The 14,905-nt window shown below is 44.2% G+C and overlaps 1 protein-coding gene across 1 annotated transcript; it reads left to right on the top strand.

Annotated features, from left to right (window-relative positions):
• Positions 1-810: 810 nt before the first annotated feature.
• LOC123447431 lies at positions 811-2,193 on the top strand. Its single transcript, XM_045124030.1, has 2 exons — positions 811-1,737; positions 1,922-2,193. Exon 1 carries the CDS (start codon positions 1,160-1,162, stop codon positions 1,703-1,705), a length of 546 nt encoding a protein of 181 aa, XP_044979965.1. The 5' UTR covers positions 811-1,159; the 3' UTR covers positions 1,706-1,737; positions 1,922-2,193.
• The last annotated feature ends 12,712 nt before the right edge of the window (positions 2,194-14,905 follow it).

Genomic DNA, 14,905 nt, shown 5'->3' with positions numbered 1-14,905 from the left:
ACTTATGGATGGCGGGTGGGTAATTACTTCAACTTTAGGGGCGGTTTCAATGACAGATGAAACAAATTCGAGAAACAATTAATGAAGAGTTTATCTCACGTGTGGCGCAGGGTAGACAATTTACTTAAAATTTAGGGGCATTTTCATTGGCAGAAGAAAAATCGTAAAAACAATTTACAAAGAGTTTTTTGCCACTTACAGGTGTTATGGTGGGTAATTTGGTTCAACTTTATCAATAACTTTGGGTAGGTGGACATACCAAAAAAATGGAGAAACACATCTATAGCCAATAATATTATTGGCTATAGATTTAAATTTGTTAGGGCTTGTATCATGCTCACGGAGGCGCGATGGTGGTGGCTCTTTGAAGATGAAATAAGGTTGTCCTCACCTAGCCCTCATCCCAGGGGTGCTTGGCATCGTCGAGGGCATGTTGAGATGTGTCTTCGGCGGATCTCGTTGGATTCGGTCGATGGTAGTCTTTGATGAATTTGCTCGGATCCGGTCTTGATTTGTTTATATTCATGTGTCTTCGATTTGTATACTTTTGATATAAGCTTCTTTTTATTGACTGCGATATTGTTGTTCAGGTGCCTGATTTTATAGGACCTTGGTAAGGCGACTTTCCAACTATTTACCACAACAATTTTTATCCAGTTTTGATGAGGAACGGACGATGACGACCATGCATATTCAGCTCACTTCAGTGTTCGTATTTTTTTAGATGGTTTACAAATCTGAATGTAATTTTTATTATTTTTAGCTTTGTTGTACTGCAATCGAAAGTTTTTGGGAAAAAAAGGTGAGCATCATGTCGTCAGTCAGCCAATGCTACGGCAGGTCTGTAGCGCCTCCGCTCCCTGTCAATGGGATGTGATCTATTTTATTTTCTTCTTTTTTGATAAAAGGAGGGATCTATTTTCTTTTTTTAAGTGAAAACAGTAGTAGCATTCGACTAGAGGGGTCTATTTATGCCCATCATATCGCAGGCAGAGCGTGCTCCGTTCCCATTCGTCCTCCTCTGTTAGCATATATTCCCAATATAGAAGTGCCGCCGCTACCATTATCATCGATCATCTGTCGTTCATAGTCTTGTGTTGTAGAGTGCTTTTAGACCTTAAGAGTGACACTGCAGCAACAGCAGTATATATATACTTGGATGGACAACGCCAAGCCATCGTGGTTCCACTCGCAGGCAGCGGCTGCGGCAGCGGATCTGACGCTGTCGTTCGGGTCGGCAGCCGGCAACCATGGCCGGGAAGAGATCAGGGAGGTGGCAACGCCGACAGCGCGCGTGAACGGCAAGGACGTGCGGCTGTTCCCGTGCCTCTTCTGCAACAAGACCTTCCTCAAGTCACAGGCGCTCGGCGGCCACCAGAACGCGCACCGCAAGGACCGCCTCGGCAGCTTCAGCGACCCCTACATGTACGGCCCCTACGACGAAGGCCACATCCGTGGCACCGCCGTTGATTCCGGCAGCGGCCGATCCATGAGCACCTCCATCTTATCGCACGGCGGTGGCAGCGTGTCAACTGGCGCTGATGCCAGGCCCGAGAGGTGGGGTAGCGGCGCTCCACGCTTTGGAGACCACGCGCAGCTCCTTGTGGATTCGCCCGCCGGACATGGCGTCGCGGTGGACATGCTCAGCACGAGGGCCTCCGTTGCAAGCGCCGGTGAGGAGCTCGAACTCGAGCTCCGCCTCTAGGATCATTGCGCACCATTCGTGTTCTTGCACAGGTACCTGCTACAATTTAAATCTTACTTTTCGCTCTATTTCCTCATCGATTTCCCCCTCTTTGCCGTGAGGAATTGAGGTAGCTCGACGTCCATTAGCGCCTCTACAGTTAGGTGTTCTTGATTGCGGCAGAATTAATTAACAAATTACATTCCCATATTAATAAATTACATAATCTATTGGCAGGTTAATTTCAATCGATGGATGTTCCGATATTTCCCAAATATCAGTTGTGTCGAAGGCGAGCCTGCAGTCCGTCCTTGAAAAGTGTACTGGGAGAGCTCTCCATGCGTTAATGTTATTGTGTTATTTTTGTTGTTATTTTCTAGTGCAAGTTTTGTTGTTGTTTGCGTCGTTAATACTTCCAGAAATATTTTTTGTTAATATGGAGTTTTGGACTCCAATTGGGCGAGATCGATGTAAGCCATGCAATAATTAACTCTGTATAATACCACTCCTTGAACCGTTTGCTCCTACTTCAATTTGTTTTGTCGCATGGAAGAGACCCATAATACATTCTGCTGCTAAATTCGGCAAGAGTTGCCAATGTTGGGTTTTGGACTTTTAGTGAAATATACTACAGGAGAAGCGGTCACGTTTTTTTTCTTCAAAAAGGAGAATTATCCCCAGCTTCTACATCAAACGATGTATATAATAATTTTATTATATTATTCAAGAGAACCCTAACAAAACAAATATGTGGATCAACTTGAAGCCATCATCTAGGCAACTATTGTTGTTACACCTACAAGCTGTTGATGATGTGGCCTGACCTCGCATCAATCTATTTCGATGACCTAACCAATCCGCCCACCGGCTAGCACAAAGCACCAATTGGTCTAGCTAGACCCTCTGCGCACAACGTATATGCATGCTCTAGAATCAGCTTCCGCCATCTTCTGACGTGCCATCTTCATGAATTATCAACGCATTGACCTTTCCACTCAATTCTTCCGTTGTCGGAAATCGTCATCGTCCTGCGTGTGTTCATCAACACACGACCGCCGCTACGACTATGCTGCAGCAAGCCATAAAGACCTGCGGTCGTGCATGTGGTAAACAGAACACTGCTTCTCAACTTATCTCCTCAAGCCGGTACCTCCTCCAAAATGATACCCCCAGGAGGTAGAACGGCACGAATGTGTCGTCATCGTCCGACCGGGAGACCCAGTTCTAGATCCCCCCCCCCCTAGAACATCCTGAGCAAGGTGACGCAACCTCCAACTGCGATGCCTTGACAAGAAAATGACGACATAGACGTCGCCATCGTTCGTCATGACCAAGGTCGACATGATTTTCATCGGCATTCACGCCACCTCGATATCGCAGCTGACTAGATCCTTGTGGCTCCTCCGATGAAGACATACGCAACCATTAAAACACCGACAAGGATCATCATGCGGCCCCTCACCGACCTCTCCAGTGTTATTGTCCTGCCAAGGGCCACACCATGGTCTATCTGAATGTGGATCAGGTCTCGGCAACGGTCATCGTCTGTTGGGGATATACCCCACGGTATGACCCGATCACCAGCGGCGGCTCCTAATTAGTAGCAGTGCATGGGCCGTGGTTAAACATGAAGTTCAAGGCCCAGGATGCGCCTTGAGGAGAAGGCTGGCTTGTGGTCCTGTATCTGACATGTCGGCTCATAATCAAGGAGGGGCTCATAAGGAGTTTTCCCTTACTTGAGAGACAAGATGAGTAGGAAGTAGACTAAGGCACGGGTTGTAATATGACCCAGACTCTATTGTAATCTCATGGCCTCAAACTATATACAAAGGAGAGCCCATGAGGCAGAAAGACTAAGAAATAGACCCTCGAGAGCTAGGTTAGCGATTCAGCACACTTGTAATCGAGAGCATCACCAATAGACACATAAGCACGGCGTAGGCTTTTACCTCCATCGGAGGGTTCGAACTTGGGTAAACCTTTTCTCTCATTCCCGATCAACCCCATCCAAGCAACCACCTAGTCAGAATGGCTCCTAGGCTTAATCATATCGGTAGGACATCTCCCATGACAAAACCACGACAGCTCGCTCCCACCATAGGGCCAGCGCACGGTGGTGTTGAGTTCTTGGAGGGAGGTTTCCCAGGGATCGAGGGACCTGATCGGCCAGATGACTATGAGTTGTCGCAACAAACTCTACATCGATGATTCAGGCTGGGGTTCCAAGGCCGGCTCAATCGAGTACGGGTAACGGGTCCCCTTTGGCAAGATCCACGTCTTCATCGAAAAAATTAGCGAATCAGGACCCAAGCTGGACATCTGCACCGGCATCATTGAGCCGGCTCGGCGCACCTGACCCTGTCGGGCTCAAGCCGGTCTGGATCATGTCTTCGTCGGCTTCAGCCAGGGAGTTGACCTCGCGGATAACTCTACGACTAGCGGAGATACCCTCCTTACTCCAATGGTGACTCCTCAGTTGGAGACACTAAATAAATCGTCCCGCTATTTGATGGTAGGCTTGGGGGCTACTCCGACGATGAGACTGCCCAAGGGTCCCTCTAGCCACCTCGGTTAGCCGTCGTCTTCATGGCAGGGACATCAACGACCCTCGACTCCACGACGGCTGGTGCGGTAACCGGGACCGGCACCTCAGCGCCTGCTCCAAACGTAGACGACTCGAGTAAAATGTCGGCTGAAGTTATGGCCAACTTGATGGCCACCACGACGAAGCTCCTCGAGACACGAGTAACCGCAAAGAATCAGACGGAACGCAACACGAGGATCACCAAGCCTCATAAGTAGATGGTTAAGGCTTAGGAGGATATCAATACTGAGAATATTCGCATGACAAAGGTGTAGGCTCACATCCAGAACGAGGTTGATTGCTTGAAGACAGAAGCGTGGCATCTGGGTTTTCTTCAAAACGCTTCAGAGGCGGTTCATCGGAGCACACATTCAACCCACCCGCCCCTTGATTACGAGCCTACTCGCGTGTTCAGCACGCCCCCGCAGGATATGCTAGGGGATGCTACCAGTACGCCCGAGGAACGGGTTATACCCCAGTTAACCCATGACGTGCACCCGCGGACGGCTCAGCCTCATCAGCCGGCTCGAGAACATAAGTCGGTCCACCCTTCTTTGGATTAGTTAGCACCTCATCGTTTCCAGACGTCGTGGGTCATTTTTTCAATCATGTGGACAATATGCTGGTGTCGATTTGCAACTTTGAAGCGCTTCTGAGCACGGGAATAACCCCGGTTTATATTGAGGCCGAAACACCATTGGGATGTTGAAGACTGCAGTCACCCATTAGGTGCATTACTCCTATAGTCGTGACTGGGTTCACTCTACCCCATATCAGAGTTGCGCTATAAGTCAACATGTGGAATCTCTCGCAATCTCTAGCAGTGAACGCAGGCAGCGTTCTCAAAACTCCCTAGCCCGGCAGAAGCATCATACGCGCAAGCAATAGTCGATGTGGCTCGGGCCATGCGAGAGGCAAAACTGTCAGGTCACATGCCCCCCTCCGGATCCCATCCAGTTTCTTACGGGGTGGGTCTAATCTCCAGGTCTAAGATCCATAACTATTGGAATGCCATGTTTCGCCCCGGCTCTACGCAATGAGTGTATGCCCAAGGATTTCAAGGGTCCTCGCAAGGTTCCCAATTACACAACTGATCTCGAGCCGACTACATGGATAGAGAGTTATGGCATATCCATGGACATGCTAGATGTTAGTGATGTAGTCTGCGATAAGTACCTGACCATGATGTTGGAGGGGCCGGCTTGCACATGGTTGAAAAACATGTCTTGTCATTCAATCAATATTTGGGTAAATTTGAAGAAATCTACAAACGCCGAATGACGATTGTTATCTACAACATTGTGTCCAATGTACTAATGAGTCTGTGCATCACTATTCCCATCGGCTCACGAAGATTATTCACTCCCCCGATAGCATAACAGCCGCCCAGGCTGTCTTAATTTTGGAGAAGAACTGACACTTCCAGCCTCTTGTTCAGAAGCTTGGACGACTCAAGGGAAAGTATAAAGATATGGGTGACCTCATGAATGTCCTTACGAGGGCATAATGCACAACATGGTAGTCAAGGCAATGGTGGTAAGTTTAAGCCTCCAAAGGGAGGATCATACTTTGTGGCTAGCTCTAACACTAGCCTCAAGGGTGAGCGACGGAACAAAAACTCCGTCACATATTACAATGGGAACAAACCTCCTAACTATGAGGATGCACTTAAAGATCCTTGTGCCAAACATAGTTTCCCAGACAAGCCACCAACCACTCGTGGGAGAACTGGTTCATCATGCAGGAATTTCGCAATCAAGCTTATCAAAATCACCATGGAGTCAGTGGCGGTGGACACCCGGGACAACCCGGCATTGGAGGTTCTGGGACCGGCTTTCCAGGAGCCGTCTCATCCGATGTCTTTGCAAACCATGGTTTCCATGGGTTAGGTGGCTCGAGGACTGGTTTCCAGGGTTCGGGCAACAACGACGATGCAAATGAACGTTCCGTGCAAGGCAATCAGCAACACGGTAATCACGCCAGTTTTCACAGCAACTCTAAGCAGTTGAACAACGGGTAGTATCACGTGTTCACAATCAACATTTTCAAGTGTGACCGCAAGGTTCAGCACATAGCCATCATTATGGTCTAGCGGGTTGTCCCCGCATACTTAAACTGGTCAGAACAATCGATAACATGGAGCAGAGATGATCATCCTCTCTGGGTTGATAATCTGGGTGGTCTCAGTCTGATGGTAGTGCCTCAAGTTGGTGTATATACGCTCACGAAGGTACTCATGGACGGGGGAAGTAGCATCTACATGTTATATTGTGACACGTTCATATAGATGAATCTATCGGAGAAACAGTTGCACCCCTCTTCCACAGTTTTCTTGGGATTGTTCCCGTGAAATCAACATATACAATTGGGCAAATCCAGCTAGAAGTTGCCTTTGGTATGGAGCTCAATTATAGATGTGAGTCTCTATCCTTTGAGCTGGTCAAAATTAAAAGCCCTTATCACACCCTTTTCATATAGGCGGTTTATGCCCGCTTCATGGCACGACCATGTTACATCTATCTCAAGCTCAAGATGCCTGGGCCAAAGGGGACCATCATAGTCGTTGGCAGCCAAAAAATTGCTCGAGAATGTGAGGAGGGAGATGTCGCTTGCGCCGAGTTGGCTTGTGCAGTAGAACATCTAAAATTCTACACTGTCAATGTTGAACCGACAGACATGACCCCCCCTGAGAGGTCCACTACAGAGTCTGATTCCCTGCTCAAATTCAAGCTCACCGAGGATACAAAGCAGATTGATTTAACTCCAGGAGATTCGTCCCAACAGTTCACTATTGGGAAGACATGAATCCCAAATAGGAAAGCGCACTCAATGAGTACATTTGTGAGAATCGAGACATTTTTGCATGGAAACCTTCTCACATGCATGTTGTACCAGGAGAACTCACTCAGCACCACCTCAATGTGGATCCAAAGATGAAACTTGTCCGACAATACCTCCGTCGTTTTAACGAGGAGAGACGGAAGACTATTGGCGAAGAAGTGGCCCGACTCTTAGCTGCTGTGTTCATTGTTGATGTTTTCCACCCTAAATGATTGGCAAACCCACTGCTGGTTCTAAATAAAAACAACATGTGGCGCATGTATTTTGGTTACAAGATCTCAACAAAGCTTGTTCCATTGACCCGTTCGCTCTTCCTCGCATTAAGCAGATCATTGAGTCCACTGTTAGTTGCAAGAGCTTATGCTTCGTACACGCTTACTCTGGCTACCATCAGACCAAGAAAATCATTGAGGATCATCAAAAGAAAACCTTTATCACACCTTTTGGGCATTTGTGCTATGTCTCTATGCCTTTTGGACTTAAGAGCGCGGGGGCTAATTATCAGCGTTGGGTACAAAATTGTTTCCACAAACATATTGGGTGCAATGTTCATGCTTACGTGGATGGTATTGTGGTAAAGTCCCAGAAGAAGGATACTTTATTGGATGAAATCAAGGAGAGTTTTGACAATCTTTGGGTTTACAAGATGAAGCTCAACCCCGCCAAATGCATTTTTGGTGTCCCTGCAAGCAAGTTACTAGGTTTTCTGATATCAAAACGGGGTATCAAGGCTAACCCGGACAAGATCAAGTGGTGACCTCGCTCGTTAAGCTGGCCCGTGTTAGTGAGGTCCAGTGTATGGCAGGTCACATTGCAGCCTTAAACCGATTCATAAGCCTCCTCGTTGAGAAGGCCATTCCACTGTACCAGCTATTGAAAAAGACACACAATTTTGTCTGGAATGATGTTGCAAACAAGGCCTTCGAAGCTCTTAAGAAGCGATTGATTGAGTCGCCCGTCCTTGCCTCCCCGATTGATAAAGTTCTATGCTCCTGTACATTGCCGCCAATAACAAAGTGGTGAGTGTAGCAGTTTTCGTGGAACGAAATGAGGCTGGGAAGGAATACCTAGTCCAGAGACTAGTCTATTATGTGAGTGAAGTTCTAACCTTGTACAAGCAACGATATCCACACTGTCAGAAACTAGCATTTTGTGTTTTCATGGCTAGTCGCAAATTGAAGCACTATTTTCAAGAATACCCAATTCTGTGGTCAGTTCAGTTCCTCTGGGAGACATCATCCAAAACCGGGAGGCTACTAGCTGTGTTGCTAAGTGGGCAATCGAGCTTGGACCACACCATGTGAAGTATGTGCCTCACACAACTATCAAATCTCAGGCATTGGTGGACTTCATTAATCACTACTCCAAGAATGCCTAGCAGTGGTGGGTGGAAAAATCCCAGCAGTGGCGGGCAAGGCTAAAGACCTCCTGCCGCTGCGCGATGTCCTTCATGAATAACAGCTGCCTAGAGCGTGAGGTCCTTCATGAATAACAGCTGACAGTTGGTTCTGTCTAGAGAAACACTTCACAACAAACTTGGAACTGACAAAGATTGGTGATTGAGTGGGCCCAATGTCTTGCGGACTAGGGTTGAATAAATTGGCCACATCTTTGAAGAATTTTAACCCGGGTGGTCGGAAGCCTCTATGCAAATGAACTACAAAAATATCAACTTCCCCCTATTGAGGTTGGGGGAACCTTCTTCCTTAGGTGCTCGGTAGCTGATCTCTGCTTGAGTCAGCAAAAGACCTTTGCCCACAAGATCGTCCAATGTGAGAAATGATACTTGGGACCAGACCCAGCCAACGGCCTTGCTAGTCTTTGGGGCCATCAAGATTCTCGCAAGTCAATTGTAGGGTGAAAGTAAGAGCAAATAAGCCGGTGAATTACATATATATGGGATAAGTCGGCGTTTTTGTGATCATAAGATTGGTAAGCCAGAAGAATAATAAGTCAGATACCGGTGTCTGAGCCGCTACTATCAAGGCTAAATGGAAGAAAAGAGAAATGAAATCCCTCAGAATGGAAGAATGTGGGAAACTTACAAATCTTTAGAGGAGCGTGACGAAGCACGGGAGCATGGCGGGAATGTTCGGAGTCCTGTTGATGCAAATCTAGCGTGGCTGATGTTCGTCTTCGAGGGCACGTGATGTCTACTACACAACCTTCTTCTTGTAGATGTTGTTGGGCCTCCAAGTGTGGAGGTTTGTAGGACAGTAGAAATTTTCACTCAAGTGGGTGACCTAAGGTTTATCAATCCGAGGGAGGCGTAGGATGAAGATGGTCTCTCTCAAGTGACCCTGCAACCAAATAACAAAGAGTCTCTTGTTTCCCCAACACACCAAATACAATGGTAAGTTGTATAGGTTCACTAGTTCGGCGAAGAGATGGTGATACAAGTGCAATATGGATGGTAGATATAGGTTTTTGTAATCTAAAAATATAAAAATAGCAAGGTAAATAATAATAAAAGTGAGCAGGAACGGTATTGCAATGCGTGGAAACAAGGCCTAGGGCTCATACTTTCACTATTGAAGTTCTCTCAACAATGATAACATAATTGGATCATACAACTAGCCCTCAACATGCAACAAAGAGTCACTCCAAAGTCACTAATAGCGGAGAACAAATGAAGAGATTATTGTCGGGTACGAAACCACCACAAAGTTATTCTTTTTTATCGATCTATTCAAGAGTCCGTAGTAAAATAACACGAAGCTATTCTTTCCATTCAATCTATCCTAGAGTTCGTACTAGAATAATACCTTAAGACACACATCAACCAAGACCCTAATGTCACCTAGATACTCCATTGTCACCTCAAGTATCCGTGGGCATGATTATACGATATGCATCACACAATTTTAGAATCATCTATTCAACCAACACATAGAACTTCAAAGAGTGCCCCAACGTTTCTACCGGAGAGTCAAAACGTGTGCCAACCCATATGCATAGGTTCCCGATGTCACGAAACCCGCAAGTCGATCACCAAAACATACATCTAGTACTCACATGAATATCCCATTGTCACCACAGATAGACACGTGCAAGACATACATCAAGTGTTCTTAAAGACTCAATCCGATAAGATAATTCAAAGGGGAAACTCAATTCATTACAAAAAGGGAGAGGGGGAAGAACATCATAGGATCCAACTATAGTAGCAAAGCCCGCCGTACATCGAGATCATGACATCTCAAGAACACGAGAGAGAGAGATCAAACACATAGCTACTGGTACATACCCTCAGCCCCGAGGGAGAATTACTCCCTCCTCGTCATGGAGATCGGCGGGATGATGAAGATGGCCACCGAAGATGGATTCCCCCTCCGGCAGGGTGCCGGAACGGGCTCCCGATTGGTTTTTGGTGGATACAGAGGCTTGCGGTGGTGGAACTCCCGATCTAGGTTTCTTTTGGGGGGTTTCTGTATTTATAGGAATTTATGGTGGTGGAATTACGTCAGTTGTGCCCACGAGGAGGTCACGAGCCCGCTAGGCCCTCCCGGGGGTAGGGTGCGCCTACCGGGCTCGTGACTCCCTCGTGGCTCTTTTGGCCTTCTTCCAAAGCTTCGGGGGTCTCTTTTGGTCCAAAAATCATCGCGAAAGTTTTATTCCATTTGGACACCGTTTGATATTCCTATCTGAAAAGGGTCAAAAACAAGGAAAAAACAGAAACTGGCACTGGGCTCTAGGTCAATAGGTTAGTCCCAAAAATAATATAAAATAGCATATTCATGCATATAAAACATCCAAAGTTGATAATACAATAACATGGATGATCAAAAGTTATAGATACGTTGGAGTAGTATCAGCGCCGCAGGAAGCAGAAAGGTCGGGCGTGACAAAGACAACGGACGATGAAAGAAAACGATGGCGTGGAGAGGTAAAAATGATCCTGAGGGCCCCCCTTGTATATTTATAGGGCGGTGAGAATGTAAAACGACAAGTGCGAAAAAAGGACAGCGTAGTAAATTTTGCACAAAAAAGCACCTCAATTTTCGGGCGTGTCAGATCCACTCAAAATTTCTGATGATTGATAACCCACAAGTATAGGGGATTGCGACAGTCCTCACGGATTGAGACGTATCAAGCACCCCCAAGCTTAATTCCTGCTCGTCCTCGAGTAGGTAAATGATAAAAACTGAATTTTTGATGTGGAATGCTACCTAACATATATTGTGGCATGAATATTCAGATCCATATGATTCAAGACAAAAAGTTTAATGTTGACATAAGAACAATAATACTTTAAGCATACTAACAAAGCAATCATGTCTTCTCAAAATAACATGGCCAAAGAGACCGAGTTATCCCTACAATATCATATAGTCTGCTTATGCTCCATCTTCCCCACACAACGTATTTAAATCATGCACAACCCCGGTCTTAGTCAAGCAATTGCTTTCACACTTTTACTTTCTCAAACTTTTTCAACTCTCACGCAATACATGAGCGTGAGCCATGGTCATAGCACTATAGGTGGAATAGAATATGGTGGAGGTTGTGAGGCAAAAGGAGGAGATGGTCACATCAACTAGGCGTATCAACGGGCTATGGAGATGCCCATCAATAGATATCAATGTGAATGAGTAGGGATTCCCATGCAACGGATGCACTAGAGCTATAAGTGTATGAAAGCTCAAAAGGGAACTAAGTGGGTGTGCATCCAACTTGCTTGCTCACGAAGACCTAGGGCAATTTGAGGAAGCCCATCATTGGAATATACAAGCCAAGTTTTATAATGAAATTCCCACTAGTATATGAAAGTGACAATATATGAGACTCTCTATCACGAAGAACATGGTGCTACTTTGAAGCGCAAGTGTGGTAAAGGATAGTAGCATTGTCCCTTCTCTCTTTTTCTCTTTTTTTTTGTTTGGGCTCTTTGGCCTCTTTTTTCATATATTTTTCATTCATTTTTTTTGGTGGGCTCTTTGGCCTCTTTTATTTTATTTTTATTTTAAGTCCGGAGTCTCATCCCAACTTGTGAGGGAATCATAGCTTCTGTCATTTCCTCACATGGGACAATGCTCTAATAATTATGATCATCACACTTTTATTTACTTACAACTCGATACTTAGAACAAAGATATGACTCTATATGAATGCCTCCGGCGGTGTACCGGGATGTTCAATGACTCATGTGTGACATGTATGAAAGATATGAATGGTGGCTTTGCCACAAATACGATGTCAACTACATGATCATGCAAAGCAATATGACAATGATGATGCGTGTCATAATAAACGGAACGGTGGAAATTGCATGGCAATATATCTCAGAATGGCTATGGAAATGCCATGATGGGTAGGTATGGTGGTTGTTTTGAGGAAGGATATATGGTGGGTGTAATGCACCGGCAAAAGTTGCGCGGTACTAGAGAGGCTAGCAATGGTGGAAGGGTGAGAGTGCGTATAATCCATGGACTCAACATTAGTCATAAAGAACTCACATACTTATTGCAAAAGTTTTATTAGTAATCGAAACAAAGTATTAGACGCATGCTCCTAGGGAAAGGGTTGGTAGGAGTTAACCATCGCGCGATCCCGACCTCCACACAAAGGATGACACTCAATAAGAACATCATGCTCCCACTTCCTAACATAGCGGTTCACCATATGTGCATGTTACGGGAATCACAAACTCTAACACAAGTATTTCTACCAATCCATAATTACTAACTAGCATGACTTTAATATAACCATCCTTATGTCTCAAAACTATATCCAAAGAATCAAACTTCTCATAGTACTCGATGCACTCTATATGAATGTTTTTATTATATCCCTCTTGGATGCCCATCATATTAGGACTAGATTCATAACCTAAGCAAATTACCATGCTGTTTAAGACTCTCAAAATGATATAAGTGAAGCATGAGAGTAAAAGAAAAACTACTCCAAAAGATATAAGTGAAAATCAATGAGTAGTTGAATAATTATTTGGCTATGTCAAGACTCTCCCATGTAAGAATTTCAGATCCTAAGTACCTTATTCAAACAAAATAAAATGACACTCCAAAGATAGCATTAAACATGTGAAGAAGCAAAAACTTAGGTTCAACCGATACTAACCGATAATTGTTGTAGAATAAAGGTGGGATGCCAACCGGGGCATCCCCAAGCTTGGACACTTGATACTTCTTGAAATATGGACTGCGGATTACTTGGGAATCCCCAACCTTGAGCTTTTTGTGTCTCCTTAATTCCTCTCATATGATGTTTTCCGAAATCTTAAAAGCTTCACCCACACAAAACTCAACAAGAACTCGTGAGATAGGTTAGTATAAATCAATGCAAAACTATATCATCCTCTACTGTAGCAAATCACTAAAATTATTATTTGGCATTGCATACTAAATGCCTCTGCATATTTAAAACTCCTATACTCAAATATGATCATTAAACAAGCAAACATATGCAAACAATGCAAACATAACAGCAATCTGCCTAAACAGAAAAGTCTGTAAAGAATGCAGCAAGATCCATACTTAATTAACTCCTAAAAATATGAAAACAATCCACACTGTAGATAATTTATAATATCATACTGTGTCCAAATTTCAATCTATTCCGATGTACATAAAATTCTAGGGGATTGTTTCACTACAAGCAAATTTCTGTTTTGGAACAGCGACTCCTATACTTGCAAATTAAGCATGGTAAAGGCTATACTTGACATTTTTATTGAATTAAATGATGCAAAACATTAATATAAATAACAGAAAGCAAGTACTAATAAAATAAAATGACGCTCCAAGCAATACACATATCATGTGGTGAATAAAAATATAGCCCCAAGTAAAGTTACCGATGGATTGAAGACGAAAGAGGGGATGCCTTCCCGGGGCATCCCCAAGCTTAGGATCTTTGGTGTCCTTGAATATGGATTTGGGGTTCCTTGGGAATTCCCAATCTTAGGCTCTTTCCGCTCCTTGTTCCATAGTCCATCGAAACTCTACCCAAAACTTGAAAACTTCACAACACAAAACTTAACGGAACTTCATGAGATGGGTTAGTATGATAACGAGCAAACCAATCACTTGGGTACTGTCAAAACAAGACTCATAATTATTTTCACACAATTCCTACTGTATCTTACTATTTCCACAATTTATATTACTCAATATAATCTATGGAAACACCAAAACAAGCAAACTATGCATTGAAAACAGAATCTGTCAAAAACAGAACAATCTGTAATGATCTGAATGATGACCATACTGCTGCACTTCCAAAAATTCTGAAACAATTATGACAATTAAGGAAATTTGTATATAAATAAGCATCAAAAAGAATAAACCTAAAACCACTCTCTGGATTGAAATTAGAAATGATTTCACGAGCGCAAAGTTTCTGTCATTTTCAGCATGATCAAACAACTATCACCCAAACTAATCATAATGGCTTTTACTTGGCACTTTATTGAAACTAAGGAAATAAAACATGATTAATACAGTATCTTAATCATGTGAACACACAAAAACAGTAAGTATACAACTTGGTTTGTCTCCCAACAAGCATTTTTCTTTAATGTCTTTCAAGCTAGGCATGATGATTTCAATGATGCTCACATAAAAGATAAGAATTGAAACATAACGGGAGCATCATGAAGCATATGACTAGCACATTTAAGTCTAACCCAATTCCTATGCATAGGTATTTTGTGATCAAACAATTTATTGGAGCAAGAATCAACTACCATAGGAAGGTAAAACAAGCATGACTTCAAAAATTTGAACACATAGAGAGGAAACTTGATATTATTGCAATATGTAGAAGCATATGTTCCT

Source organism: Hordeum vulgare, chromosome 4H (genome assembly GCF_904849725.1).
Source record: "Hordeum vulgare subsp. vulgare chromosome 4H, MorexV3_pseudomolecules_assembly, whole genome shotgun sequence".
In the NCBI taxonomy this organism is placed as follows: Eukaryota; Viridiplantae; Streptophyta; class Magnoliopsida; order Poales; family Poaceae; genus Hordeum; species Hordeum vulgare.
The sequence above is the reverse complement of the archived record's forward strand: the minus strand, read 5'-3'. Positions and strand labels throughout refer to the sequence as shown.

Excerpts from the sequence above, each read along its gene's own strand:
- LOC123447431 (XM_045124030.1), top strand. The coding sequence starts at position 1,160 with ATGGACAACGCCAAGCCATCGTGGTTCCACTCGCAGGCAGCGGCTGCG.